This window comes from Papio anubis, chromosome 14, assembly GCF_008728515.1.
Source record: "Papio anubis isolate 15944 chromosome 14, Panubis1.0, whole genome shotgun sequence".
Taxonomy (NCBI): Eukaryota; Metazoa; Chordata; class Mammalia; order Primates; family Cercopithecidae; genus Papio; species Papio anubis.
Window position 1 is genome coordinate 26,944,967 of NC_044989.1, and position 27,998 is coordinate 26,972,964.

The window sequence follows — 27,998 nt, forward strand, 5'->3', positions numbered from 1 at the left end:
GAAAGATGCAGTGAGACACGAGTTTATTGGTGGAGCTGCAGCGGAGTCCTCCCTCTTTCAGGGATAGCCAAGGGCACAGCACCAACAGAGGGATGGAGAGACAGACCCCCAAACAGACACATGGATGGAGCAGACTCACAGAGACCATAGCACAGCCACATAGGCACAGAGACACACAGGCCACAGCACCAAGAACAGACACACACACACACACACACACACACACACACACACAGACAAAACCACAGGGCTAAGACACACGGACAAAGTGCGGGCTTGGGGCCCCTGCATAGACAGAGCGAGGGCCATGTGGGGAGGGGGCCCCTACTGACCTCCCCCAGGCATAGGCACACGAACAGCACATAGACAGGCAGATGCCCCCAGCCAGCCAGCTGGCCTGCCACACAGACAAATGGACGGCAGGGAAAGGATGTTCATGGCTCTCCAGACCATGTGGAGAGGGCACCACAGGCCTTCGACACACCCTGCCACACTGAGGCCCGGGAGTCCCTGCCCCTGAACTAGTCACATCTATTCCCCTGACTCCCAACCCACTCTCCGCCACACTTTGGTCTTGCCCACTGGGGCTGGGGCTGGGGCTGAGGCTGGGGAAACTGGCAGGTGGAAGGAGGGAGAGAGGAAGGGGTATGGACTTGGCTCGGTCCTGTCTCTGTGATCAGGGCAGCAGATGCTGAGAGTCTGGGGCTGAGCCTCGGCCTGGCAGTGGGGTGAGGGCAGGGCCATGGCTCAGGCTTGTGGGGGCTCCTGGCAGCGCAGGCACTGGGCCATCTCCGGCTGGTACTGCTCGACCTGCAGGGTGCAGCTGGAGAATCCAAACCGGGAGTAGAGCCGGGATGAGGCTTCAGCCAGGACAGCTTCAGGGTCAGCAGTGGAGTCTGTGGGAGAGTGATAAGAGGCGGCATCAATCCCAGGGGAGTCAGGAACAGGCAGGGACTGAGATAAGGACAGGGAAAGGGGCTGAACAGCATTAAAGCCAGGCGTGAATGGGAGCCTGCTTTTCTTTCTGTGTTGTATGAACAGCATAAAAGTGTCAAATCAAATGTTGGAGAGACACCCCAATCAACCGTGCTAACACACTAAACTCTTCCCAGTCTCCTATTCTCTCCTGTCACTGAGTGTCAACAAACAGCTCAACGTTTCAACAGCCGTATCACCCGATTTCCCAGGACAATCCAGATGTTAAATATCTGTCTCATTGTCCCTCTAGAGTTTCCATCAAATATCCTACAAATTATAATATTTTTGGCATCCAAATTGCATGACTCTGATTGCTTCTTGCATCTGGAAGAAACTCAAAAATCCTTTGTCAGCTCATGACTCACCATATATATTTTTAATAGTTGAATCATAATGTAGATGCAATTTTATATTCAGCTTTTTTTCTCAGCATTATACCATAAACATTTTTCCTAGTTGCTGTACAGTCTTCATATGCATCATTTTTAACAGTTACATGATACCTCAGGGTGGAGGTGCCGTAATTTACCTAACTGTGCCCCATCACTAGACCTGTAGGTACTAATGATCTTTTTTTTTATTTTTATTTTTTTAATAAAGAGCATCAGGACTCTCTTTTTTTTTTTTTTTTTTTTGAGACAGAGTCTTGCTCTGTCGCCCAGGCTGGAGTGCAGTGGCACCATCTCGGCTCACTGCAAGCTCCGCCTCCTAGGTTCAAGCGATTCCCCTGCCTCAGCCTCCCGAGTAGCTGGGACTACACGCATCCGCCACCACGCTGGGCTAATTTTTTGTATTTTTCAGTAGAGACGGGGTTTCACTCTAAAACCCAGATGGTCTCGATCTCCTGACCTTGTGATCCACCTGCCTTGGCCTCCCAAAGTGCTGGGATTACAGGCATGAGCCACCGCACCTGGCCACTAATGATCTTTTAAAGGGTTGTTGGTTCCCTGTGCTACTTCAAAGAGGGTGAAACCTCCCCTAGAACACTGCATCCAGTGGATGGAGACTCCTTGTGTCCAACATGCACGAGCGCGTGTGCATGTGTGTGTGTGTATGTGAGAGGGAGACACAGACAAACAGAGACAGATCAAGAAAGACTGAAACAATCCTAGTAACTCAAGCTATTGTCCCATGTTTGGGGTGGCGTATGTTCTAGGTAGTGACTAGCTGGGGCCAGTGAGACTCACCGATGGCCAGGTGTGCAGAGGCAACGTGGTAAGTGAGCGTAAGGGCCCACAGGTGCAGCTCATGGGTAGCCCGGACTCCTGGCACCGACAACAGCGTATCCCGCACAGGTTCGAACCCCACATTGCGGGGGGTACCTGCAACCAGCACCAGTCATGCCTTACTGCCAGGGCCACTCCTGCCCAGAAGCAGCACCCCCACCACGGGACTCCACCTCCCCTATCCTGTATCCACTCTCCTTTTACCCCTACAATTCACCCTATGCCCAAATCCTTGTTCCAGCAGCAGACCCCATGAGCCAAGCCTTCTTCCCGTACTCTCTTCAAAGCAAAAAGTGGTGACCCAGTGCGAGAGTAAAGTCAGAGACAGCCGCAGGGGTGGGGAGCGGTGGTGCCCGACTCACCTTCCATGAGGATTCGAAGAACATCTCGGAGGGTGGGAGCCGTGGATCCAAGGGCACAGATGGAGAAGAGGAAGGTGCTGATGGGGTCGGCTGCCTTGTACTGAGGCTGCAGAGAAAGAGACCCCTAAGCCCAACAACCAGCGAGCTTCCAGAGGAAGATCTAGGGGTGTCTTGAACAAACAGGACCTGAGAGGCCCCTCAAAACCCTGCAGAGGGGACAGGGAACATGACTCATGTCTGGGAGAGTCCTGGGAGGTGGGAGGGAGGAGCTGGAGGGAGGGGAAGGAAGCTTTGGGACCTGGGAAGGAGGGGGCTGGGATGTGGAGTTGTGGGGAGGAAGGCTGGGGCAGGTCTCCAACAATGGTACCTTGAAGTAGATGAGGATGGAGGCAGCCAGTACCCCAAAGCTCTGCAGGAGGTCCCCCAACACGTGCACAAATGCTGCCCGGACGCTGGTGTTCCCCAGGGGCAGGGGCTCTTCAGGCCCCTCCTCCAGCGGTGCATACTCTGCTCCCCTAGACCCGTGGCTGTGGGGGGGCCCAGCCTGGTGCAGCACAAAGGCCATTCTGAGGGGGAAGCAAAGCAGCTCAGCCCAGGGGCCTGCTCCTGGCCTCCTATGCCCCCATCTCCATGCCCCATTCTCTCACCTCCCCAGGAGCCCTTTCCCAGCCCCTGGAAGAAAACAGCGTTTTGCAAGAGAGACAAACAATGCAGCCTGGGGGAAAGAATACCAGACTTGGTGCCACACACGTGGATTCGGATGCTGGCTCTGTTACCTAAATAGATATATGACTGGGGCAAGTTACCTGTCAGGACTGACTGCATTAATGGTAAACTAGGAGTAATACTACCTACCTCATGGGGTGGCCATGAGGTTCAAATGCAATCATGTTGATGAAAGCCCTCATCAGAGTGGCTGGCCCATGGCAGGCCCTTAACAGAGATCTGCTGACTGAATTTTAGGTCTCTATCCCAGACCCTTCTCAGGCACACCCAGGGCAGCCCATGGAAAGCTGTGTGCGCATGTCTGTGTGTCTGGTGGGGAAGAGAAAGCTAGCTCTCCCATCCTGGAGGAAGACCCCTCGCCCTGGGCCCCACAAGGTGCCTGCTCCATACTGGGACGTACAACAGGTTGGCACAGACTGCGATGCTGGCGGTCAGCAGCATGGCACCCCCCTCGATGTGGTAGTCGCTGTGCAGCAGGCGGACGAAGGCCAGGTACAGGAGAATGCCAGTGACCATCCAGAGGGAGACCACAGAGGCCAAAGCCCCCAGAGTCTCTGCAGGGTAGGGGGGAGACAAGCTGTCAGAGACCTGCTTGGGACCCTGAGAGGTGCCCTCTGGCAAGACTGGAGAGTCATTGGGCCATGCAAGGGCCTTACCTGAACGGTGCCAGCCAAAGGTCATGGTGCGGGTGGCTGGACGGGTAGAGAGCCAGAGGGAGAAGAGGCTGCCCATCATGCTGCCCACATCCGCCAGCAAGTGGGCTGCGTCGGTCATGATGGCCAGGCTGTGTGCCAGATACCCGCCTGCCAGGGTGAAATGATGGAGTCTGCTTCCATTTAGAAAATATCATGTAGTGTGTATAGGCATGGAAAATAAATTGGGGGATATACACCAAAAATGTGAATTGGGGTTTTCTCAGGTGATGGGACTACAGGTATAATTAACTACTGTTATGGTCTTCTTTTCATTCATCTGTATTTTCTAACTTTTTCTACAATGATATATTTTATTTTAATAACAAGAAAATAAGGTTTTTAAAAGAAGCCAGCCCTGACCCACTGGCCCCAGACCTCGACTGGAATTCCCTTTGGTGCTCTGTCCCTCACCTCTCCCACTTCCTGAGTCCCGGGCACCCAGCTCCCCTATCCCAGCCATCCCATCTCTGCATCTGCACCCAGGAACATCCCTGGGACTCTGGGTGGAGTGGCTTGCGCAGGTGTTGGGAGGATGGGGTTGAAGGGCTGCTCCCCAACTTACCGACCACCTCCCCAGCCATGAAGACAAAGCACACGGCACAGGCAGCATACAGCTGCTTCCGTGCATGCAGCCTCTCCGGGGTGAGACCCGGCGGCGGCAGGGGGTCCCTGTGGCAGTGGTGGAAGGGCATCTCCACAGGTTTGGACTCCTCAGGAAGGGGCTCTGATGGCTCTGTGAAGAGACTGAGGCAAGCGACATGGTTCAACCTGGGCCTGGCCCACAGGCTGGCCTGCTCACTCCACGTCCTCAGTCCCCCATGCTGGCCTCATCAGACCATCTCTCGCTCCTTCCCCAGGCCTGGTCGTATCTGGGAGCTGTGTCAGCAGAGGGCCACATGAGAGATGGGGGCTAAATGAACAGGTCAGACCCCAGCCTCCCTTTTCCTTGCATACACAGAGTCATAGAATTTCACAGCTGGAAAGCACCTTACAGATGGTCTAGTCTAATTTTTTAAGAGATGGGGTTGGCCAGGAGTGGTGGCTCATAATCCCAGCACTTTGGGAGGCCAAGGCAGGCAGATCACGAGGTCAGGAGATTGAGACCATCCTGGCCAACATGGTGAAACACCACCTCTACTAAAAATACAAAAATTAGCTAGGTGTGGTGGCGCGTGCCTGTAATCCCAGCTACTCAGGAGGCTGAGGCAGGAGAATCGCTTGAACCTGGGAGTTGGAGGTTGCGGTGAGCCGAGATCGCATCACTGCATTCCAGCCTGGTGACAGAGTGAGACTCTGTCTCAAAAAAAAAAAAAAAAGAGAGAGAGAGAGATGGGGTCTTCTCTGTTGCCCAGGCTGGAGTACAGTGGTGTGATCAGAACTCACCACACACTTGAGCTCCTGGCCTCAAGTGATCCTCCCACCTCAGTTTACTGAGTTTCTGGGATTATGGGCGTGAGCCACCGCACCCGGCTCTAGTCTAACATTTTATTTTTATTTATTTATTTATTTATTTATTTATTTATTTTTATTGAGACGGAGTCTCGCTCTGTCACCCAGGCTGGAGTGCAGTGGCCGGATCTCAGCTCACTGCAAGCTCTGCCTCCCGGGTTTAAGCCATTCTCCTGCCTCAGCCTCCCGAGTAGCTGGGACTACAGGCGCCCGCCACCTTGCCTGGCTAGTTTTTTTGTATTTTTTAGTAGAGACAGGGTTTCACCGGGTTAGCCAGGATGGTCTCAATCTCCTGACCTCGTGATCCGCCCGTCTCGGCCTCCCAAAGTGCTGGGATTACAGGCTTGAGCCACCGTGCCCGGCCTACATTTTATTAAATAAGAAGCATGAGGCTCACAGAGTTGGGGGACACATGGAGGCCAACCCAGCTAGTTGCTAGAGCTGAGACTAGACCCCAACCAAATCAATTTCTTATGCTAGGCACCCCAAAATGAGCAGGATTCCTGCTGATCTCTGAGAGCTTTTGGTGAACAGGGCAAGTATGTACCTACACAATGATATAGAGCGAAGGTGGCCACTGTCATTAGGGCGGTTAGAGTGCTATCAGGGTTCTAAGGATGGAGGGCCAGACTAATTATAATGAGGAAATCAGGGAAACAGATGAAAGAGGTAACATGAGAAGGGCCTTGAAGAATGGAAAGGATTTTGATAAAGGCAGGTGAATGCTATGCCACGCACACCAAGGCAGTATGAAGGGAAGGTGGAATGAAGTATAGAATGGGACTCACCATGTGTTCCTGGCCTTTGTGTGCCTCCTTTCCAGGCCCACCTCCCAGAGCCTCCACTCCCGGATCCTGCCCCCGCCCTCTCTAGACATGCAGCTGAAGTGTAGCCCTTTAAGAGACCAGCGGGGGCCGGGCGCGGTGGCTCAAGCCTGTAATCCCAGCACTTTGGGAGGCCAAGACGGGCGGATCACGAGGTCAGGAAATCGAGACCACCCTGGCTAACACGGTGAAACCCCGTCTCTACTAAAAATACAAAAAACTAGCTGGGCGAGGTGGCGGGCGCCTGTAGTCCCAGCTACTCGGGAGGCTGAGGCAGGAGAATGGCGTAAAAACCCAGGAGGCGGAGCTTGCAGTGAGCTGAGATCCGGGCACTGCACTCCAGCCCGGGCAACACAGCCAGACTCCATCTCAAAAAAAAAAAAAAAAAGAGAGACCAGTGGGGACAGCCAGGCGCCCTGGCTCAAGCCTGTAATCCCAGCACTTTGGGAGGCCGAGATGGGCGGATCACGAGGTCAGGAGATTGAGACCATACAGGCTAACACGGTGAAACCTGTCTCTACTAAAAATACGAAAAAATTAGCCAGGCGTGGTGGTGGGCGCCTGTAGTCCCAGCTACTCGGGAGGCTGAGGCAGGAGAATGGCGTGAACCCGGGAGGCGGAGCTTACAGTGAGCTAAGATGGCACCACTGCACTCCAGCCTGGGCAACAGAGGGAGACTCCGTCTCAAAAAAAAAAAAAAAGAGACGAGTGGGACGTTGGGGCCAAAAAGTCTGATTCCTGGCACAGAGAACTGATGGCTAGATTCCAGAGCTGGGGTTGTCACAGGGAAGAAGGGGTGCAGTCTGCTATGGCTGAGGATGGCAGTGAGAGCAGCATGTTAATTGGACTTCAGTCTGACTATAAGCACCCAGCAGCGCTTACCTTAACTGCATGGTACCATAAGCCTCCCTTGACAAATGAATGGGGCTTGGGACCTCACCTAGGGCTGCCAGAGGCTGAGTGAGCTCAGGCTGAGTGCTAAGCCCATTCTGGTTCAATTCTCACCCTTGCCACTACCCAACCTGAACCCAGCAAGGACAGAATCTTCCACAGAATTCAGGACCTAAATAGAAAATACAGTACTAGAAATACTCATGGAGGTGTGACAAGAATACCCATGAGTAAAAACGAGGACTCCAGATAGAAACGTGATCATAGCAGCAAAGTGGGGCGGGATGTCTGGGGCCTTCTGGCTGAAGACAATTCTGCCAAGTGGGTGAACTGAGTTTTGAGGGAGGTAGGGGGAACATTTGGTGCTTGTACAGAAAACTGAAATACTGGTAGATTAATTTCTTGAATTTCCAAAGCCCCATCCAAGACTTAGAATCTGGGCGTGTATGATTCTGGGTGTGTTTCCAGAGGAGATGGGGTAGTGAAGGAGGCTGTGAAACCATTCCTCGTTCGTTCAATGAGGTGCACCAGGCAGAGCACACATAATGAAGCCTGGTCTGGTGGGAGAGACAGATTGTAACAAATGGCTTACTACACAAGGACAGGCTGATGTTAGGAGGGTTACAAACAAAGCAGTTTGGAGTGCAGGGAAGGCAGCACCCCCTCACAGGGGGCTCGGAGAACTTCACAGAGAAAGGCATGTTTAAGGAGATGAGACCTAGGTGGAGAAGGGTATTCCAGACATGTAGAATGACAAAGACAAGGTTTGTGGCATGGAGTCTAAGTGTGAAGTGTCAGGGGAGGGCTGAGGAGGAAAGTGATGGGCTCAAAGGAATATAAAGGAAGATACACTGACTGCTTGAACAAATATGTCCTAAGCACTGAGATGACCTTGTTAATGGGAGGAAGAAAAGAGAGGAGAGGAGATGGAGGAGTCTAGAATAGACCAGGCCAGAGCTTCCCTGGAGGGTCAGGTAGGTTAGGAAACGCCTTTTAGAAAATGCTGCAGGATTGGGTGACTAATGGCCATATGAGAGTGAAGATGGACTGGAGCTGGAGATGCGAGTCTGAAGAGCAGAGGCTGGGTGGCTTTGGGGGCAGTGGGCAACATTCATTCCCTGGCCTTGTAAAGCACAGCACAGCCAGTCATCAAGGTGGCCACCCATCAACAGGCAGCTCCCTTTTGTTCTGCATAAATTGGGCACTAAGGAAGCCTGGCTGTTGGTGTGTGGGGGTGTGTGCATGTGGGGTGGCTACATGCTGTTTAGAGATGAGGAAAGGCTGTTTCCTCTCCCTGGCCCTCCGAAACCCCCAACAAACAACCAAGATTGAGTGGGGAAGAGGGGTGACGTAGCAGGGGCTGAACCAAAGTCAAAAGGACACCTGAAGAGATGCCAGGCCTACGGCAGAGCCCTCACCGCGTCTCTGCAGGCCCCTGCAGGAAGGGGTCCAGCTCCCTTCTGCTCGCCCCCGCCCCCAACCCGGCTTGAAGGCCCCCACCCAAGGAAAGAACGAGAAGCACACAGAAGCACCACGTCAGAGACAAAGGGAGAGGGACTAGGAGAGAAGCAGAAAGACTGAGAGAGATGGGGTAGAGAAAAAGCCAGAGACCCTGCCAAATTCCCGAGACAAACGGACGGTCAGCCGACCGACAAGATGGCCCGCGGGGGTGAGCAGGAAGGCCCGGCGGCCGCTCAGAGGGGCAGGCGGATGGCGGCGGCGGGCGCGGGGGCCGGCGGGGCGCGTTGGCGGTTCTCCTACCGCCCCCGGCCCGCTGTCCTGGCCGCTCTGCGCGCCTCATTTCACACCTCGCCGCCCCCGGCCCCGTCTGTGCGGAGCCGGGAATACCCCCGCTGCCCAGACCGCACCTGCTCCTTCCTCGCCGCCCCCTCGCTTCCCGGCGGCCGCCCGCCCCCCAGGGGCCCGCAGGACCTGCATGGAGCCCGGCCCATCATCGGGCCCTGGCGTCCACAGCTGGCCGCGGCTGGAGGGGGCGCGCGGAGGAAAGCCCCTGGGCCTCCAGAGGGAGCTCTGAAGTCTGGGCAGCTAGGGGCTCCCGCCCTGGGCCCGAGGCAATGAGGACCTCGAGGCACCTGGCAAGGGCTCCGGCCCGACGGAGCGGCAGCCGCTCCCAGGGAAGGCAGGCGCGGCGGGGGCGGCGGATGGGTCCGGCGACTTGGGACGCCGGCAGGAGGGGAGTGGGAGGCCGCTTCACCCAAGGAAATCAGGCAGCCGGGAGGAGGCGTAGTCGGCTGTGTAGGGCCGGGCGCTCCGTGCGGCCAGAGGGGACTAAGCGGGGTGCAGCGGAGACCAGGGACCCGCGGGGCACCGGGACGGCCGCCGGGGCCCGCGCCGAGAGAGACAACGAAATGGACGGAGGGTAGTAGGGTGGCGCCCCCAGGCCGAGGGCCAACCCAGGTCTGTCCTACCTCTTCAAACGCAGGCTGCCGCCGGCGCCACCGCGGTCCAGGTGGCTCACCAGGCGAGTGGTCTCCGAGCCCCCGGCAGCGGGAGAGGGCTCCATGTTCCCGGTGCCCCGACCGTCGAGGCCCCACCGAGGGAGGGATAGGCCGGGCCGGCCCCGCGCCCAGTCCAAGCAGCCCGCCGACCCCCAGGATCCCCGCAGGGCGGCGGGGCCACTAGAGTGCAGCGAACTGCAGCGACTGTGGCGCGCGGAGTCCGAACTGCAGATCCCGCTGCCGCTGGAGCCCCGCCCCGCGTGGGGCGAGCTCCCCAAGCCCCGCCTCCAGGCTCCCCAGCCTCTCCCCACCCTTAAGCCCCGCCCCACTGCCAAAGCCCCATTTCCCCGCGCCTGAGCCCGGTGAAGGCGGCGGGAGCGCCCCGCCACCCGAGTTCTGGAGAACTCCTCATCTCCGCAGCCCCGTCCCCCAGGCGAGCTAGCCCCTCCTCTGCACAAAGTCCCGCCCACCGGTTCCAAGCCTCGCTCCTCAAGCCCAGGGACCTCACGACCAACCTTCGCCCAACGACCATCACTCTGTGCATGCCTGCACGGGGGGTGTCGCCCACCACGCGGAGGCAGAAACAGGGGCGGACCCATTACCTATCTCCAGAGAACCAGAAAGAACGTGAGATGAGCGGTGACACATAGAGATTCCAGGGACTCCAGAAACCCCTCTACGGAGAATCTGGGGTCGGAATTCACTAGCCAAATCTGCTGCCAATCACTGTACCGCGAATGATCATTTATTTTTATACAGAAACATTGGGTGGCAAGCTTCCTGCTCTCCTTCAACCCATTGTTATCCCTGCTTTTCAACTGAGTAAACTGAGACCCAGAGGAAGAAGAGTCCAAGGTCACGAAGGCTGTGAATAAAGGGCCCGGCCTGGACCCCCAACCTCTTTCCCTCCCGGGCTCTGGACGCCGCACTGGCAACTGGAGAGCGCGCACAGTCCTCTTACCGGCGGGGGCGGCCAGTGGAGTCGAGCCGCCTTTTTGGTGTCACGACCACTGTTTATGGAGAGGGGGCTGAGGGGCAGCGTGTCAGCCAGTGATTCCCATCCTCCACACCTGCAGCGCCCTTCCGGACATTACCGCATTCTGCCTCATTTGGGGGAAACTAAAACCCAGGGGCGGGAGCGACTTACAGCAAAGTCGGTGGCCGAGCCTCAAGTCGAAGCTTCAAATGCTCAATGTTCTCTCCCCTCGCACCTGCCGCCACTGTAGAATGGGAGGGGGTGGGAAGAGGATTGTGCACTGGAAGCTATGACAGTCTGTGAAGAGGAGGGTCCGTAGGAGGAGGGGAGAGAGCGAGCAGGGATGGGGAAGCGTGGAGGGTGGGAATGGTTAGTAAGCCCAGGCAAGAAACTCATCAGCCGCATCCTTCAGAACACACTGGGCGTCCTGAACTTAGGCTTCTGGGGACAGACACCTACCCTCGACAGTGTTATTCCAACGAGACCGCGAGTGCACTTTCAAAAAACAAAACAAAACAAAACAAAAAAACGGGAGCACGTGCCAGATACAGTGGTTGGAAGTGAGGGGGTTAACCCGGGAGAGCTTCGCGGAGGAGGTGAGGCTTAAACGGATTAGGCAAGCTGGGCGGCGGGCTGGCTGTTCCGGCGGGGGAGAGTGTGGCTTGGCTCGTGCCAAGGTGTGCGGGCGGCGCGTGCGAAGGGACTGTCCTGTGCGGCGGCTGCGGAGCCGCACGGGAGAGCCACAGGGGCTGCGCGCGCCCTCCGCGCCATCCCCGCCCCCGGCTGCGCCAGCCTTTCCTCGGCACCCGCCCCCGGCCTCCCCAGTCCAAAGCCCACGCTGGGTGAGGGGGCAAGGGAGAGAGGGGGTCTTTCTCCCTCCAACCTCCCCTTAAGGCGCGGAACTTGAGGGACCTCTGTTTCTCCTCGGGTCACAGGGAGGCAAATTGAGGCGGCCAGAGGGGGAAACCACCGGACAAGGTCACCTTGTCGGGCTACTTATCAGAGTCAAGGTGGAACCCAAGTCCCTGCCTAGCTATGCCAGGGCTCTGGGTACGTCGGGCCCGGCGTCGTCGGTTTTCTAAGCGCCTCACCCATCCTAGGGCTCTCCCCAATTCTGAGAACCCTGGAGCTGGGATGCGCAGGGGCCACCGCGCACTCCGCGGCTCGGATGCGGCAGCCTGGCCCGTAGAGACCTGGGCGGGTGAGCTCGAGAATGGGGAGAAACTGCGGGGCCCTATGCGGGGAACGGGATTCTTGGCACGGCTCAGCCGATGACGACAACAGGGGACATAACAACAATGGCTTCCTCCGGGATTTCCCTTCCCGGGCAGCCGGCGCGGCCAGCAGCCTCGAGTGCCGGGAGGGGGCGCAGACGCCCTCACGTGCCCTGCCCGCCCCCGCCGGGAGCCAGCACGCGGGGAAGGCAGGGGCGCCTCGCAGCGTGTGGCGAAACGTGCCGCCTCCAGAAGCCTAGGGCGCCAGCGGTGGGAATACCAACCTTCACTTGAAAATTTATGTAAGGAAAGCTTGGCAGCGAAACAGGGTGCTTGCACCTGTTCCTCAAAGAGCTATCAAATGGCCCTGTGAAAATCTTTGCAAAGGGCCCTCGCGAATGCCAGGCCTCAAGTGCGATTCTCTGCACTGAGGTCAGGCTTTAAGCTGGGCTAGAGATTTCAGGCAAAATTTAAAATGTAAGCATGTGGACAAGAGTGAACACCTGACAAGTCCAAGCCAAGCTGAAGAGCATGGACAGAGGAGGCAACTGGAGGTCCAACTTCTACTCCATTCTCCACTCATATGTCACCTCCAGGAAGCCTTTCCTGACTTTCTTTTCCCAGACAGGGTATGTGTCCCTCCCTGCTTCTCTCAAGGCTCACACTGTGCTTATCTGATCCCAGCACTCACCTCATGGTGATGAAGTCCTTTGCTTGTCTGTCTGCCTGCTACAGGGCAAGCTCCCTGAAGGCAGGAATTGTGTCTTTCTCATCTGTGTTCCAAAACCCCACTCATGGCTGGCACACAGTCCTCAATTAAGCCATCCCAGAAAGGAGGAGCAAGCTGAGTGGAAGCAGGATGGAGGAGGGAGGATTTTAGCTGGTCACAGGGAGAATGAGGGAGGGCGGTAGCTTAAATGTCACTGCCTTGGGGAGGCCTTCCCTGGCCCCCACACTAGGTTAATTCTCATGTCATACACTCTCATCACACAATACTTTTTCTGTCTTTTTTTTTCTTTTTGGAAACAGGGTCTCACTCTGTTGCTCTGGCTGGAGTGCAGTGGTACAAACAAGGCGCACCACAGCCTCGACCTCCTGGACTCAAGTGATCCTCCTGCCTCAGCCTCCCAAAGTGCTGGTACTACAGGTGTGAGCCACTGTGCCGCGTCAACACACTATTTTTTTCTTTCAGCACTGATCATACTGTAAGTAAATTGTTACCTGGGAATTATTTGTTTCATCATTTGGCTTCCAGGCTACCATAATCTGGTTTTCCTCCTACTTCACTGGCTGTTTATTTTCAGTCCCCTTTGCTGGTTCCTCCCCACCTTCTCAATATTTTCTTGCTGAATTAGACTAGGCCTTGGTCACTGTCTTCTCTTTCTTCCACACTCACTCCCATGGAGCTATCATCCAGTTTCCGGTCTTTAAATACTATCCAATAACAGCAGAAAGTAATGATTGTTGAAGCTAGATGTTGGGTACATAGAGAGTCACTGTATCATTCTCTCTATTTTTGTATGGGTTTGAATTTTTCTATTAAAAATGATTAAAAATAGCCTGGCGTGGTGGCTCACACCTGTAATTCCAGCATTTTGGGAGGCTGAGGCAGGCAGATCACTTGAGGTCAGGAGTTCGAGACTATCCTGGCCAACATGGTGAAACCCCATCTCTACTAAAAAATACAAAAATTAGCTGGGTGTGGTGGCATGCAACTATAGCCCCAGCTACTTGGGAGGCTGAGGCAGAAGAATCACTTGAATCCGGGAGGCGGAGGTTGCAGTGAGATGAGATCGTGCCGCTGCACTACAGCCTGGATGACAGAGTGAAACTCCATCTCGTAAATAAATAATAAATGGCATCTGTTCGGTGGTGACTCTCAGATCTCTCACTTGGACTCCAAACTCACATATCCACATGTCAGCTTGACATCTCTTCCTTCTTGTCTGGTAGGCAGGCCTATCAAGCTCCGTAAGTCCAAAACTGAGCCCCTGATTGTCACCTCATCCTGAACCTTCTGTTTCTGCAGTCTTCCCATGTCAGAATATGGTAACTCCATCCTCCCATCTGCTCAGGCCAGACATCCTAGGGTCATCCTCGACGACTCTATTTTCACTCGACATCTAAGCTGTCAGCAAATCCTGATCCCGCCTTTTCCAAACCACCATCATCTGTCTTCTTGATACTACAGTAGCCTCCTCCATGGTCTCCACGTTTCCATCCTTACTGCCCTCTAGTCTGTTCTCAACCAAGCAGCTAGGTAAACATAGGTCAGATTTGTCACTCGCCATCATACTCAGAGTACCAGCCAGAGTCCTTCTAATGGCCTGTAAGGGGTCCTACAGACTTTAGCTCCAATGATCTCATTTCACACTTCTCCCACCTCACTCCCCAGCCATCCTGGCCTTCTTGTGAGTCCTACAACACACCAGGTATGCTCCCACCCCAGGGCCTTCACATTTGCTTATCTCACCAGCTGTAACGTACTCTGCCAGATGTACTCATGACCTACCTCCTCACATGCTTCAGGTCTTGACTCAGATATGATCTGGCCAGGCCCTCTCTGTTTGTTCTTTTAAAAACTGCAACCTGGCTGGATGCAGTGGCTCACACCTGTAATCCCAGCACTTTGGGAGGCCGAGGTGGGTGGATCACCTGAGGTCAGGAGTTTGAGACTAGCCTGGCCAATATGGGGAAACCCCGTCTGTACTAAAAATACAAAAATAAGCTGGGCGTGGTGACACGTGCCTGTAATCCCAGCTACTCTAGAGGCTGAGGCAGGAGAATCACTCAAACCTGGGAGGCGGAGGTTGCAGTGAGCCGAGATCTTGCCACTGCACTCCAGCCTGGGCAACAGAACAAGACTCCATCTCGAAAAACAACAACAACAACAACAACACTGAAACCTCTCCCCCAACATTCTATTTCTATTCCTTGCTTTATTTTTCTCCATAGCCATCATTACCATCTAACACACTGCATATTTTACTCATTTTGGGGTTTTTTTTTTTTTTTTTTTTTTTTGAGACGGAGTCTCGCTCTGTCACCCAGGCTGGAGTGCAGTGGCCGGATCTCAGCTCACTGCAAGCTCCGCCTCCCGGGTTTACGCCATTCTCCTGCCTCAGCCTCCCGAGTAGCTGGGACTACAGGCGCCCGCCACCTCGCCCGGCTAGTTTTTTTGTATTTTTTAGTAGAGACGGGGTTTCACCGTATTAGCCAGGATAGAACTCATTTTGTTTATTGTCTGCCCCTCTCGCCAGAATGTAAGCCCCATGATGGCAGAAATTCTGTCTGTTTTGCATGCTGCTGTATCCCCAGAACAGGGTCTGGTACATAATAGCACCCAGTAAATATTTGTTGAAGGTCTTAATGAACTCTGTCTCCCATATTAGGCTCTAATCTATGAGGGAAGAAAAAGAGTTTGACCACTTATTGTTGTATCCAAGGTACTAGGCATATATCAGTGCTTGGTTGATATTTGTTGAGTAAGTGAATTGATTAAGGAAAAGAATAGTTTATGGGGAGAAATGGTGTGAGAGCAATGGTACAGAGGTGAAGAAAAACAGAAATATTTAGTGAGGAGACCCATTTGATTGCTGTGAAAGGTTCACTTTAGGACAACAGTAGACAATGAGTTTGAAGGGGTAAATTGGCATAAGGTCAGAGTTCACTGCCAGATTTCAAAAGTGGTTTTGCATCTTGTGTGATGCTGTGAGCAAAGTAGTAAGATGGAAGCATGCTTTAAGAACAGTGATCCTAGGCCGGGCACGGTGGCTCAAGCCTGTAATCCCAGCACTTTGGGAGGCCGAGACAGGTGGATCATGAGGTCAGGAGATCGAGACCATCCTGGCTAACACAGTGAAACCCCGTCTCTACTAAAAAGAATACAAAAAACTAGCCAGGCGAGGTGGCGGGCGCCTGTAGTCCCAGCTACTCGGGAGGCTGAGGCAGGAGAATGGCATGAACCCGGAAGGCGAAGCTTGCAGTGAGCCCAGATCACGCCACTGCACTCCAGCCTGGGCGACAAAGCAAGACTCCGTCTCAAAAAAAAAAAAAGAACAGTGATCTGGGAGCAGTATCCAGGATGAAGCCAGCAATGGGGAGAAAAGTTAGGAGGCTAGGACACCAGCCAGTGTGATATGGAAATCCTTCAACTGTGGTGCATCAAGGCTGTGGGAGCTGAGAAGAGACAAATGAAACAGAGATTTTGAAAAAAAAAAAATCAAGCTTTTTTAACCTAAATTTGGGGAAAAGAATGAGTCTCCAGTCTTACAAATAGTCGTAACATTAACAGAAATGGAGAAACAAACAAACAAACAAAAGCAGTCCAGAGGGAAAATGATGAATTCAGATTTTAGAGTGCGGTTTTTCTTTTTCTTTTTTTAATTTTTTTTTTTTTTTTGAGACGGAGTCTCGCTCTGTCGCCCAGGCTGGAGTGCAGTGGCACAATCTCGGCTCACTGCAACCTCAGTTTCCCTGGTTCAAGTGGTTCTCCTGCTCAGCCTCCTGAGTAACTGGGATTACAGGTGCGTACCACCATGCCTGGCTAATTCTGACTGTGGATTTTCTCTGCAGTTTGGTCCTTAAGCTTCTGCTTGTGCTCCTCTCTTCTTTAGAGAGTCAGTCTACACCCATGGTGGGTTAAACAGAAAGAAGTGATTTAAGGTCCAAAGTCTCTTCCCAAAACATAACCTGATGTTTTTCACTCCATTTAATCATTGTGCCTGAAATTCTATCTGTTATTCCTTTTGCATTAATGACAATTAAGAGGGTGAGGTATTAACTGTCTTTTCACTATCATCTAAATTACAGTGTTGTAATAAGATTGCTTTCTATCTACCCTGAGGGATGAGATCATTCTAGGAAAGCAGTAGTTTTTATTAGAAGTATTGAAACAGAGGAAATGAGAGTGGTAATTTTGGAGTTCTGGCTGCTTGGGAGGACTGGGAGCAGTGTTTTGGATAGCCAGAGGGCGACAAGGTGGCACTGGGTAGGAGAACAAGAAAATGGGGTTCTAAGAGGCTCAGAAGAAGGATGGAAAGACACAAATAAGAATTTGCAAATCTTAGGGGAGGGGAAGGACCCTGATTTTTCCTTTCTTGCCAGAGACAAAATGAAATGCAACCTTATAAAATCAGGAGATAGGATAGAAATAGCTAGTATAATAATAATAGTCATAATAATAAAGCATGTGCCTTGTGCTTTATTCACATTTAATCCTCATAACAACCCAAAGAGACAGACACTATTATCTCCAGTTTACAGGTGAGACAGGTGCTGTTAGCCTAGTGTTGGGTCTGCAGAGTTTGGGGTTGCAGGTCAGAGAGGACAGGGACATGAAGCAGTCTCCTTTCTAGCTGAAAGCCTTCCACCTCCCATCCTGAGGTGTTTGGCCTGGGAAGCAGAGGCAAACACGATTGGGCGGGTGGTGGTGGTTTTGGTCACATGTAGTATACATGCCTTCTGCTGGGGGAGGGGAAAGAGGAACATTACCTGACATCACCCATGAGAGGATGTGAATATCCCCCACAGCTGTGGTCTGTCTATAGACTTGGATTTTAAAGTAGGAAGGAACAGTCACTGTGTAGATTCTGAACTTGGAGTCAGAAAACTCAGGTCAGATCTCACTGGATAACCTTAAGCAGGTCAATCCGTCTATCTGGGCTGCACTTTCTTCAATTATAAATTGAAGGTGTTGGACTCAAGTTAAATCTCTGAGGTCCCTTCCAGCTCAAAAACTGTGTAATTTGCGAACCTGGTGGTTGAATGTGACAAATTATGATCTCTCTCTCTCCCACTGCATATGTTCCAGAGCGTGGTATTTTGGGTATAAATATGCCAATGTCTGCTGTCTTTATGTGTGTGTATTCCAGCTATATGACTAAAACTTTAGTTGTTTGTGGGTAAACAAGGGATGCTTCTTGGTTTTCTCCATGAGAGACCAAATGGCTCTGGGTGGTAGTAAACGAAACAATCACTGACTCAAGGTATGATGGGAGGGCAAATGATCCAAGAAATGGTTTTAGTCTGTAATCATTCTTTGGCAGTTATTTTTGGTTTTTTATTTTCATTCTTTTAAAAACCAAATCCAATTAAGTCTTGACATCAACCCTGTGAAATGGCACAGGTTTTTATAGAAGCAGAAAAATAGACACAGAGATGAAATGATTTGTCTAAGATCACACAGCCTGTGAGGGCCAGAGCCAGAGCTAAGATCTAGGGCTTCTGACCCTGGCTTGTGTGTTCTTCCTAGGACTGAGCCGGGTGTGAGAAGAGACCCCAGGCATAGAACACTCAGTCAAAGAGGTTCTGGTTTCTAGGTAAAGGCAAAGAGAAGAGCCACTGGCCAAAGAAGGCCAGGCCGACTGGGCCACGCTACTCCCATCTCTGCAGTTTCCTGGCTGAAGTGACATTCTATTCAGAGCAGAGCCTCACAAGACTTACAGATAATGGCTATTTCAAGAGCTATGAACTGTGATTAGTTAGAATGTCAGAGGGCCATGATAAGAAGTGAAAACATTCTGTAGCCTCTGGCAAGATGCGAAAGGTGTTTACTAACTCTTCTCAGAACCGAATTTGCCTTCTTTCTCAGGGCTCACCTCTATGAAGCAGGGATGCGATTTCCTCTCGGGTTGTTATGAGGATCCAAGGAGATAATTAGGTAAGAGCATCTTAGAAAAGCCTCACTCACTTTTGCCTGTTCATTCAACCAACCAACATTTATTGAACACAAGAAGTGTGTTAGGAACTGGAGGGAACTGGAGGGAAAACAGGGAGTTCAGAATCACGTTATTATCTCCCCTCTTGCCTTCTTTCTGTATCATGGTTTCTTCTTGTCTAGGACCATATGAGGGAAGATGGGCCCTGTAGTCTTGTCCAATTCCCTAGCTAAGTGCTTCTGTCCCAGGGAATTCTGAGCCCAACCTCCAGGTTACATTGGATCAGCAGAGTGCCCTCAGCTATAGCTTATTCAACAAATCATTCATTCACTTACGTAAGCCAGGCATGGCTCTAGGTGCTGGGGATACAAGGTCCCTGCCCTCATGGAGCTGTCACCTGGGGAAGGCAGCATTTTTTTTTTTTTTTGAGACAGAGTCTCACTCTATTGCCCAGGCTGGAGTGTAGTGGCATGATCTCGACTCACTGCAACCTCCACCTCCCAGGTTCAAGTGATTCTCCTGCCTCAGCCTCCTGAGTAGCTGGGATTACAGGCACGCACCACCACACCCAGCTAATTTTTGTATTTTTAGTAGAGACGGGGTTTCACCATGTTGGCCAGGCTGGTGTTGAACTCCTGACCTTGTGACCCACCTCTGTGCCTGGCTAACAGCAGCTTTTAAATCAATATGCAAATAAATATATGTTCACCAGCTGGGCATGGCGGCTTATGCCTGTAATCCCTGCAATAAGGCAGGCAGATCACTTGAGCTCAGGAGTTCAAGACCAGCCTGGGCAACATGATGAAACCCTGCCTCTACCAAAAATATGAAAATTAGCTGGACATGGGAGTGCATGCTTTTAATCCCAGCTACTTGGGAGGCTGAGGTAGGAAGATGGCTTGAGCCCAGGAAGTTGAGGCTACTGAGCTGTGATTGTGTCACTGCACTCCAGACTAAGACCCGGTCTCAAAAAAAAAAAAAAAAAAAAAAAAAAAAAATTATATATATATATATAGAGAGGTGGTAAGGAGAGAGGAGTAGAACCCAGTTTAGAAGGCCTCCCTGAGGAGGCCTGAAGCTGAGATCCCTGAAGGATGAGAGGTTAAGCCCTCCAGGCAGAGGGAACAACATGGTCAAAGGCTCTTGAAATGGGAGGAAACACAATGTTTTCAAATAACTAACAGGAAAGAGGAAAGTGGTGGAGCAGAGCCCAGAGCAAGCAGGACAGTGGTTCCAGAAAAGATTGGAGAGGCAGAGGCAGGACCATGCTGGGTCTTACAGACTGAGGCAAGGAATTCGTTACAAGTGTACCTCTAATGCCTTCTGCTCTCTCTACCCAGTGCTGGGGAAGAAATGCGCTGGTTTGTTCTGCTAGTTCTGTCCTCCCATGATAGTCATGAAAGCTTGGGGGTTAAAGAACTTTGGCATGAGACAAACCACCAAAAAAATTATCAGCTTCAGCTTCTTTTTAGGTGAGTAACCTCTATGGACTGGGTGGGTGATGCAAAGGTCTTCATCCCCTCTCCCAGCACTGATCACAGGCCTACAGAAATAAATTCATTAATTCAGCAGTCATCATGTCTGCTGCAGATGGACTCCTTAGTTCATTTGCTTAGATGGTTCTTGAGATGGAATACTGATTTACTACTTAAAACCTTCAAGGGGGCCGGCGCAATGGCTTACGCCTATAATCCCAGCATTTTGGGAGGCCAAGGCGGGAAGATCGCTGAGGTCAGGAGTTCGAAACCAGCCTGGCCAACATGGTGAAACCCTGTCTCTACTAAAAATACAAAAAAATTAGCCAGGCATGGTGGCGCACGCCTGTAATCCCAGCTACTTGGAAGGCTGAAGCAGGAGGCTCACTTGAATCTGGAAGGCAGAGGTTCCAGTGAGCTGACATTGCGCCACTGCACTCCAGCCTGGGTGACAGAGTGAGACTCCAGCTCAAAAAAAAAAAAAAAAAAAAAAATACCTATAAGGGGAGGGAAATGTGCACAAATAACTGTAATAAAAGGAAGACAGTGATAAAAAGCTACAAAAGGGTTAACAGATAAGCATTTTCCAACTAATAAAGCTTTTTCTACTACATGTTACAGGAGCCATTCAGTGCTATTGTAAAGAAACCCAGCACTACAAAGTAGTAAATTATAAGTGATGCAAACATTACCTCCTGTAGAAACTCATGGGAAGGGAGGCCAGGTAGAGGCATGCTCCCACACCTGCAGGTGGGCATACAAATCCTCCTTCTGCTACCTTTCCGGAAGAAATTTAGCAATAGAGATCAACAGCGTAAAAAAGAAAAAAAAAAAAATCATTTCGATCCAATAATTCCACTTCCAAGAATGTATCCTTAGGAAAAAAATACAGATTTGTTCAAGGATTTCTGTTGAATTTTCCTCATAAGGTTATTACACTATCAAATAGAAATAATTGAAACACCCAAGTTGGGTTACATTATGGGACATGCTCATAATGGCATCATATTTAACTTAAGTTTTTGAAGCACGGTAGTGACTTTTGGAAAAGGCTCAAGACATCGTTTTAATGTGATGTGCAAACTCATCATTACAATATACTAGAAGAAATGCTTTGACAAACTAAGTGGGAACAACTGGGAGAGTGAAGGATGGAGTATCAGGAACAGGGGCATACGAGTTGGGTCTTACAGGTTGTGGAGGTGTTTCCAGGTGGAAGGGAAGCAGGGACCGAGCGGAGAGCCCTAAGTCCTGAGGACAACTGGGAAGGTAACACACCTCTTGAGAAGGGCATGCAGCAGCCATACCTCTCATCCGCCACGGTCAGCAAACCCATTGTGTTTCCTGGAGTGAGTTGGGCCATCAAGATGGGTGGTGCCCTCCTGCTGGAGAAGAGGGGCTCGGCGGGAATCCCTGCCCCAAAGCCTGGCAGCAACGCTCCTCCGCTGCCCTGGGCCGCAGGCTGCTGAGCCCTCTCGCTTCCCTGCGCACGAAATAAGTCCCAGGGCCAGTGTGGCGTCCCCACCCAGTGCTTCCGGGGGCGCCAAAAAACGACCTGCCCTGACCCGCAGCGTCGGCGCTGCGCGCAAGCGCAGTCAGCTACTGGACCCGGCCGGTGTGAAGTTTCACACCCAAGAGGATGAAGGGCACCTACCTGGCTTAACAGAACGACTCCCAGGTAAAGGGCCAGACCCGGGTGAGGAGTCGGCACAGGGCCAGAGGTGCCCTGCACACTCAGAGCTCTCCCTTTGAGCTCCTTGCCTTGCTTAGTTCTCCTGGGCCGCAGGCCTCTACCCTGCGCTCTGGGGTTCTGCTGCCTGTTCCTTGCCAGGTCTTTCCCACAGCAACGCCTTTTCTCTTCCTTCTCGAGCCCCTGAGTCCTCCTCCTCCTCTCCCCAGTGCCTTACCTCTGAGGGACAGAAGTGGGGTGGTTTGAGAGCAGGAGACTGAAGGGAAGAAGCAAGTCCGGGCCTAGCTGCAAGCACTCCCCGCCCCCGCCAGGCTCTTGGACACTTGACTTCTGTTAGGCCGCACACGGTTTGGTCTGAAGTGTTTTTCTCTTAATAGTTGTGGATCAGCCAGGCTCGGTGGCTCACGCCTGTAATCTCAGCACTTTGGGAGGCTGAGGTGGGTGGATCACCTGAGGTCAGGAGTTCAAGAACAGCCTGACCAACATGGTGAAACTCTGACTCTACTAAAAATACAGAAAATTAGCCGGGTGTGGTGGCGGGTGCCTGTAAGCCCAGCTACTCGGGAGGCTGAGGCAGGAGAATCGCTTGAATCCAGGAGGCAGAGGTTGCAGTGAGCCCAGATCATGCCATTACACTCCGGCCTGGGCGACAAGAGCAAAAAACTCTGTCAAAAAAAAAAAAGAAGTTGTGGATCTTTCTGATTCCTGATCCAATCTGTTCAGGCTGGGGCCGCCCTGGTCTTTCAAACCCGGCAGTGAGCTTGGACAGACCCAGAGGTGTTTACTCCAGGTAGTAGAAGCGCTAGACAAAATCAGGCTCTTTTCCTGGTTTAGACCTCTCCTAGCTTACAGCACCTTAGGATGTGGGATGTCTGGAGGTCTGTGTAGCTGGAGGACGCTGGGAAATGTGAGGAGAAAATGTTTCCTCCTTAAAATCTGAATGTTTCTGATCACCTGAATTCTCCTACTAGCCACAGATCCCACTCACTGTTATCTTATCCTTGTCCTTCTGTCATCATTTACCTGCCCAATCCCTGAAGGTAGTGAGTTTCCTGTTACTGGAAGTGCACTTCTCCGGGCCCTTACTTGTAGAAGTTCTCACAGATGCGGCTTCTCCTCTGGCTCAGATCATGTCTACCGTGAACGAAGCAGCCCACCGGCTGTCCAAAAGTGGGACGAGCCTCTATGCAGTGCTGGAGCTTAAGAAGGGTGCCTCACCTGAAGACGTCAAAAAATCCTACAGGTTCAGACCTCAGTCCTTTATTGATCCTTGGAATTTCCCCCTTAAAGCCTTTTTCTTTCTGTATCTGTTTTGCTATCTGACTCTTCTTCTTTTTTTTTTTTTTTTTTTGAGAAAAGTCTCACCCTGTCCCAAAGCAGAGACAGAGACTGTTGAGCCTTCTGAGAAGCTGGGACTACAGGCGTGCACCATCACGCCTGGCTAATTTTTGTATTTTTAGTAGAGACAAGGTTTTGCCATGTTGGCCAGGCTGTTCTCAAACTCCTGACCTCAGGTGATCTACCCGCCCCGGCCTCCCAAAGTGCTGAGATTACAGGCGTGAACCACTGTGCCCGGCCTACGACCCTTTTTTTGTTTGTTTGTTTGGAGACAGAGTCTCGCTCTGTTGCCCAAGCTGTAGTGCAGTGGTGCAGTCTTGGCTCACTGCAACCTCCGCCTTCCTGGTTCAAGTGATTCTCCTGCCTCAACCTCCCGAGTAACTGGGATTACAGGTGCCTGCCACCACGCCTAGCTAATTTTTTGTATTTTTGGTAGAGACAGGGTTTCACCATGTTGGCCAGGCTGGTCTCAAACTCCTGTCCTCATGATCCACTCACCTCACCCTCCCAAAGCGCTGGGATTACAGGTGTGAGCCAATGCGCCTGGCCCTATGACCCATTTTTAAGTTCCAACAAGCCCTCACTTTGGGGTCAAATGGGGCCATCACCCTCTTCATTATAGTATGGGAAGGAGTTTAAACCTTGGATGCTTGCCTCCATCCTTGTACCACATCTCATGCATTCCTTCTGCACTCTCTAGAGACTAATCCCTGTCATTCATCCTAAGCCTTCTTCCCCAGCCATTCCCCATTGCTTCCCCACCCTCCTTTTGGGTATCGCCTGGGTAGGAAACTGGCCTTGCAGTATCATCCCGACAAGAATCCAGGGAATACTCAAGCAGCAGAAATATTCAAAGAGATCAACGCAGCTCATGCCATACTGAGCGACCCTAAGAAGCGGAAAATTTACGACCAGCATGGCTCATTGGGAATATATCTGTATGATCACTTTGGTGAAGAAGGCGTCAGATACTATTTTATTCTGAATAGTTGTTGGTTCAAGGTACACAATTCTCTAGGTCCCTTAAGAATAAGGAAAGAAGGGTGACCTTCCTCTCCTTATGACAAATGCTTCTGTTGTCTCATTTTCTGGGTGCCAGGAGGATTGAGGGAGGGAAGCTTGAGCAGTCATATAGAAAACTGCTGGACTGAGGCCATTCTCGCCTACCTTTTAGACACTTGTCATCCTGTGTACACTGCTCACTTGTTGCTGTTTCTGTTGTTGCTGCTGTTTTTGCTGCGGAACACTTAAACCACCACCTGAGCAGGATAGTGGGAGAAAATACCAGCAGAACGTCCAGAGTCAGCCTCCAAGGTCAGGTGAGAACTGTAAGCAGGGGCTGTGAGGTAAGAAATGCCTGGATTGGGAATGAAAGAAATGATTGGGGTCAGGTGTGTTGGCTCATGCCTGTAATCCCAGCACTTTGGGAGGGCGAGGCGGATTACCTGAGGTCAGGAGTTTGAGACCAGCCTGGTCAACATGGAAAAACCCTGTCTCTACTAAAAATACAAAAATTAGCTGGGCATGGTGGCACCTGCCTGTAGTCCCAGCTACTTGGGAGGCTGAGGCAGGAAAATCGCTTGAACCTGGGAGGCAGAGGTTGCAGTGAGCCGAGATTGCGCCGCTGCACTCCAGCCTGGGTGACAAAGCAAGACTCCATCTCAAAAAAAAAAAAAAAACAAGAAAGAAAGAAAAGAAAGAGTCTGGGCACAGTGGCTCAAACCTGTAATCCCAGCAGTTTGGGAGGCTGAGGCAGGCGGATCACTAGGTCAGGAGGTTGAGACCAGCCTGACCAACATGGTGAAACCCTGTCTCTACTAAAAATACAAAAATTAGCTGGGTGTGGTGGCGGGTGCCTGTAAACCCAGCTACTTAGGAGGCTGAGGCAGAAGAACTGCTTAAACCCAGGAGGCAGAAGTTGCAGTGAGCCAAGGTCGTGCCACTGCACTCTAGCCTGGGTGACAGGGTGACAGAGTGAGACTCTGTCTCAAAAAAAAAGAAAGAAAGAAAGAAAGAAATGGTTGGTGGTGAGAAAGACCTGTGAAAATGGCAGGTTAACCCCTAAATATGACAATTTCAAGTCTGGCACTGGGACAAAGTGAAGAAAAAAAAAAGATCGATACGTTTCTGTTCACCTTACATGACTGACTGACAGTTTGAATGTAGTGTCAGCTCCTGTTAAGCTAAGGAATGGGGTGGGAGAGTGCGTCTAGAAAGGACAGTAGGTGAAGACAGATTTGAGGATGCAATGTTTGTTGTTGTTGTTTAGTTGTTGGTGGTAGTGTTGTTGTTGAGACGTAGTCTCAGTCTGTCATCCAGGCTGGAGTGCAGTGGCACCATCTCAGCTCATTGCAACCTCCGCCTCCCGGGTTTAAGCGATTCTCCTGCCTCAGCCTCCCGAGTAGCTGGGATTACAGATGTGTGCCACCATGCCTGGCTAATTTTTTATTTTTAGTAGAGTCGGGGTTTCGCCATGTTGGCCAGTCTGGTCTCCAACTCCTGACTTCAGGTGATCCACCTACCTTGGCCTTCCAAAGTGCTGGGATTATAGGCGTGAGCCACTGTGCCCAGCGGGATGCATTTTTTTCCATCTACTCAAAGGAAAGGGCCAGTTGCAGTGGCTTGTGCCTGTAATCCCAGCACTTTGCGAATCCAAGGTGGGCAGATCACTTGAGCTCAGAAGTTTGAGACCAGCCTTGGCAACATCATGAAACCCAGTATCTACAAAAAAAAAAAAAAAGAAAGTCAGCCGGGCATGATGGTGCACACCTGTAGTCTCAGCTACTGGGGAGGCTGAGGTGGGAGGATCACTTGAGTCCGGGAGCTTGAGGTTGAGGTTACAGTGAGCTGTGATCATGCCACTGTACTCCAGCCTGGGTGACAGAGTGCCACCCTGTATCAGAAAAAAAAAAAAAAAAAGAAGAAGAAGAAGGAAAGAAGGGAGGCGAGGGGAAAGAGATAGGGAGAAGGAAGAAGAACAAGAAGAGGAGGAGGAGGAGGGGAAGAGGAAGAGGAAGAAAAGAAAAAAGAAAAGTCTGAGATCATTCCCACCCCAAATAAATTTTTACAAGTGGATTGAACTTCACACCAGTGCCACCTGGTGATGCTAACGAGTAACTGCAAGGTAATGGTTTTCTCATCAGTACACCACAAAAAGTTACTAAACGTTTATATATGTAAACATATATATAATTCCATCATAGGAGCCAAAGGTGATTTTAGAAGAGAGGAAAATAGCGAAGATGATTTTTAAGAGATGAAGAAGGATGAGGTATGTAAACCGAAAGGCAGCAATAGTTATCAGATAAGAAAAGCATGTAAGCTAACTTCAGATGAGTCATTAGCAGAAAGTTTACATCTTTACAGTATGGACTATGTGTTTATATCCTTACATGTGGGGGTTTGCTTTAAGTTCTAGGTAGTTATTCCTTCTGATTAATAAAGGGCCACCTTCTTCCGCCACTAGGTGCTGACCCAGTGAGAGTGCCTTCTGCTGCCCAGTCCCCTGGACACATTGAAGAGAGGAGCACGTAGCCCTGTCCTGACATTGACCCTGATTTGACCCCTCTTCTTTTAAGAATATCAAGAATCTCTTCAGAAGCATTGATGACGTTGGTCCCAGTAAGGACATCACCTCTGCCCTTGGCACCACAACTGTGTATAGATTTTGCCCAGCTACTCTTCCTTTTTAGTTGCAGTCCCAATTTTACTCCATCAGAAAGCTGCCCTCCCATGCCTTCCCTTATGAGGTCTCAGGCAGTGGTGGCAGATTTTTCCTGAAGAGACTTTTTCCTGTGCCTGCCTTGTTATTGGAACCAGTGCCAGCTGGTAGGGTCCTTGAGCCCCTTGCGATATCACCACCAAGAGCCTGATAACTGAGCAGGGCGGATCCTGTCCCTGGAGCCGCGGCACCAGTTAACTCTCCCTTGTTGCAACTCTGTGTACCAAGAACCCCTAGCATCAACCTCATTCCTAAGCCAATAACGCCTTTATGGAGCTGGTCTCACCTTCTGGTGCCCACGGCCGTTGGCATTGCCAGCCTCATTCCATGCCACTATGAGTCAACTCAGGAAAACGAGTGCATTTGAGGCTTAGGGGTAGTCATTCCATCCTTAGATTCTCCTTGGACTTCAGCTACCAGAACAGCATGCATTAGCCTTGGTCCTGTGGGTTAACTGAAGTTCAGACATCAGTGCCAGCTTGCCTCCATCCTTTTCACATCTTATGCAGGCCAATTGACATATAATTTGTTCTCAAAAATAGGGGCATGAAATATGTGATCCGGAGAAGATTGCACTTTCTGGACTCTTTTCCCACTCTTGCCTCTTTGTGCTGTTGTTTCGTATCTTCCTCACACCGTGTATTTCCTACCCACTCAGGGTCACTACCTACTAACTCCTCAGACTTCTCTTCCTGGACTGGGAGAAGGGCTAAAGAATGGCGGTAAATAAAAGAGCTTTTGTCCAATCCCAAGGCATATTTTGGACCCAGAAAAGGCAAATTGTGTCTGGGGTGGAGGAAAAAGGCCTAAAGAAATTGCTTCTTGGCTTTTTGGCTAATATCAAGTGGAGAAAAAGACCTGTAGGAGAAAAAGAAGACCAGTGCTCACAACTGGGGTGAGCCTGGCTTGGAGAGGAGGAGTCCTGGACAACTGTGGAGCTGGGGCAGAGGCTTCCTGGAGCCTTATGATTATGACTTTGTCAGTGCTCTAAAATTTCCCTGGAGGTTGATTCCCTGGGTGCCCAAAATAGGTCCCTGGCATTCATGTCCTTTCTGCCCAGCTCACCTTCTCCCAATTTCCTAACAGATTTGAAGTCCTTGGAGTGGCTCCAGGGATGTGTTCACAAACCAGAATCCCACATTTCCTCGGGCGCATGCTCATAGGTAGGTCCAGGCCTTGGCACAATACTCATTTCTAGCCTCTTGAGCTTCATTTCCTAGGGTGATATAAGAAAAGGCAGGCAAGAACAAAAGTGAGCCAGAGGTATTGGACAAGAGGCTTGATGGAGTCTCTGGAGCTGCTGTTCTGAATCACA

General features: G+C 51.4%; 2 protein-coding genes across 12 annotated transcripts; one reads left to right on the forward strand and one right to left on the reverse strand.

Annotated features, from left to right (window-relative positions):
- Positions 1-6: 6 nt before the first annotated feature.
- SLC30A3 (solute carrier family 30 member 3) lies at positions 7-21,413 on the reverse strand. Of its 3 annotated transcripts, XM_017947387.3 has the most exons (11): positions 21,242-21,318; positions 20,627-20,712; positions 12,492-12,644; positions 10,758-10,830; positions 4,550-4,731; positions 3,949-4,095; positions 3,693-3,846; positions 2,934-3,132; positions 2,567-2,672; positions 2,166-2,300; positions 7-896 (listed from the first exon to the last, which is right to left on the reverse strand). In XM_017947387.3, exons 5-11 carry the CDS (start codon positions 4,677-4,679, stop codon positions 748-750), a joined length of 1,020 nt encoding a protein of 339 aa, XP_017802876.1. In that variant the 5' UTR covers positions 4,680-4,731; positions 10,758-10,830; positions 12,492-12,644; positions 20,627-20,712; positions 21,242-21,318; the 3' UTR covers positions 7-747. The 3 variants fall into 3 exon arrangements, with proteins under 3 accessions (XP_017802876.1, XP_009182125.1, XP_003908454.1); XM_009183861.2 differs by lacking the exons at positions 10,758-10,830; positions 12,492-12,644; positions 20,627-20,712 and having other exon boundaries at positions 21,242-21,413; XM_003908405.4 differs by lacking the exons at positions 10,758-10,830; positions 12,492-12,644; positions 20,627-20,712; positions 21,242-21,318 and adding an exon at positions 9,581-10,027.
- Positions 16,629-27,498, forward strand: DNAJC5G (DnaJ heat shock protein family (Hsp40) member C5 gamma). 9 transcript variants are annotated; one of them, XM_017947388.3, is made up of 6 exons: positions 16,629-18,461; positions 22,665-22,867; positions 23,703-23,964; positions 24,137-24,281; positions 26,166-26,233; positions 26,429-27,498. In XM_017947388.3, the coding sequence occupies exons 2-5, from the start codon at positions 22,755-22,757 to the stop codon at positions 26,213-26,215; spliced, it is 570 nt and encodes a 189-aa protein (XP_017802877.1). In that variant the 5' UTR covers positions 16,629-18,461; positions 22,665-22,754; the 3' UTR covers positions 26,216-26,233; positions 26,429-27,498. The 9 variants fall into 9 exon arrangements, with proteins under 9 accessions (XP_017802877.1, XP_017802878.1, XP_009182129.1 ...); XM_017947389.3 differs by having other exon boundaries at positions 22,669-22,867; XM_009183865.3 differs by lacking the exon at positions 16,629-18,461 and adding an exon at positions 20,433-21,612.
- The last annotated feature ends 500 nt before the right edge of the window (positions 27,499-27,998 follow it).

Excerpts from the sequence above, each read along its gene's own strand:
- SLC30A3 (XM_003908405.4), bottom strand. The coding sequence starts at position 9,675 with ATGGAGCCCTCTCCCGCTGCCGGGGGCTCGGAGACCACTCGCCTGGTG. Across the intron at positions 4,732-9,580 it reads GGCAGCCTGCGTTTGAAGAG|TCTCTTCACAGAGCCATCAG; the intron begins GTAGGACAGACC and ends CGCTTGCCTCAG. Across the intron at positions 3,133-3,692 it reads GCAGTCTGTGCCAACCTGTT|AATGGCCTTTGTGCTGCACC; the intron begins GTACGTCCCAGT and ends CTTCCCCCTCAG.
- DNAJC5G (XM_017947388.3), top strand. The coding sequence starts at position 22,755 with ATGTCTACCGTGAACGAAGCAGCCCACCGGCTGTCCAAAAGTGGGACG. Across the intron at positions 22,868-23,702 it reads GACGTCAAAAAATCCTACAG|CCATTCCCCATTGCTTCCCC; the intron begins GTTCAGACCTCA and ends CTTCTTCCCCAG. Across the intron at positions 24,282-26,165 it reads GAGTCAGCCTCCAAGGTCAG|GAGCCAAAGGTGATTTTAGA; the intron begins GTGAGAACTGTA and ends ATTCCATCATAG.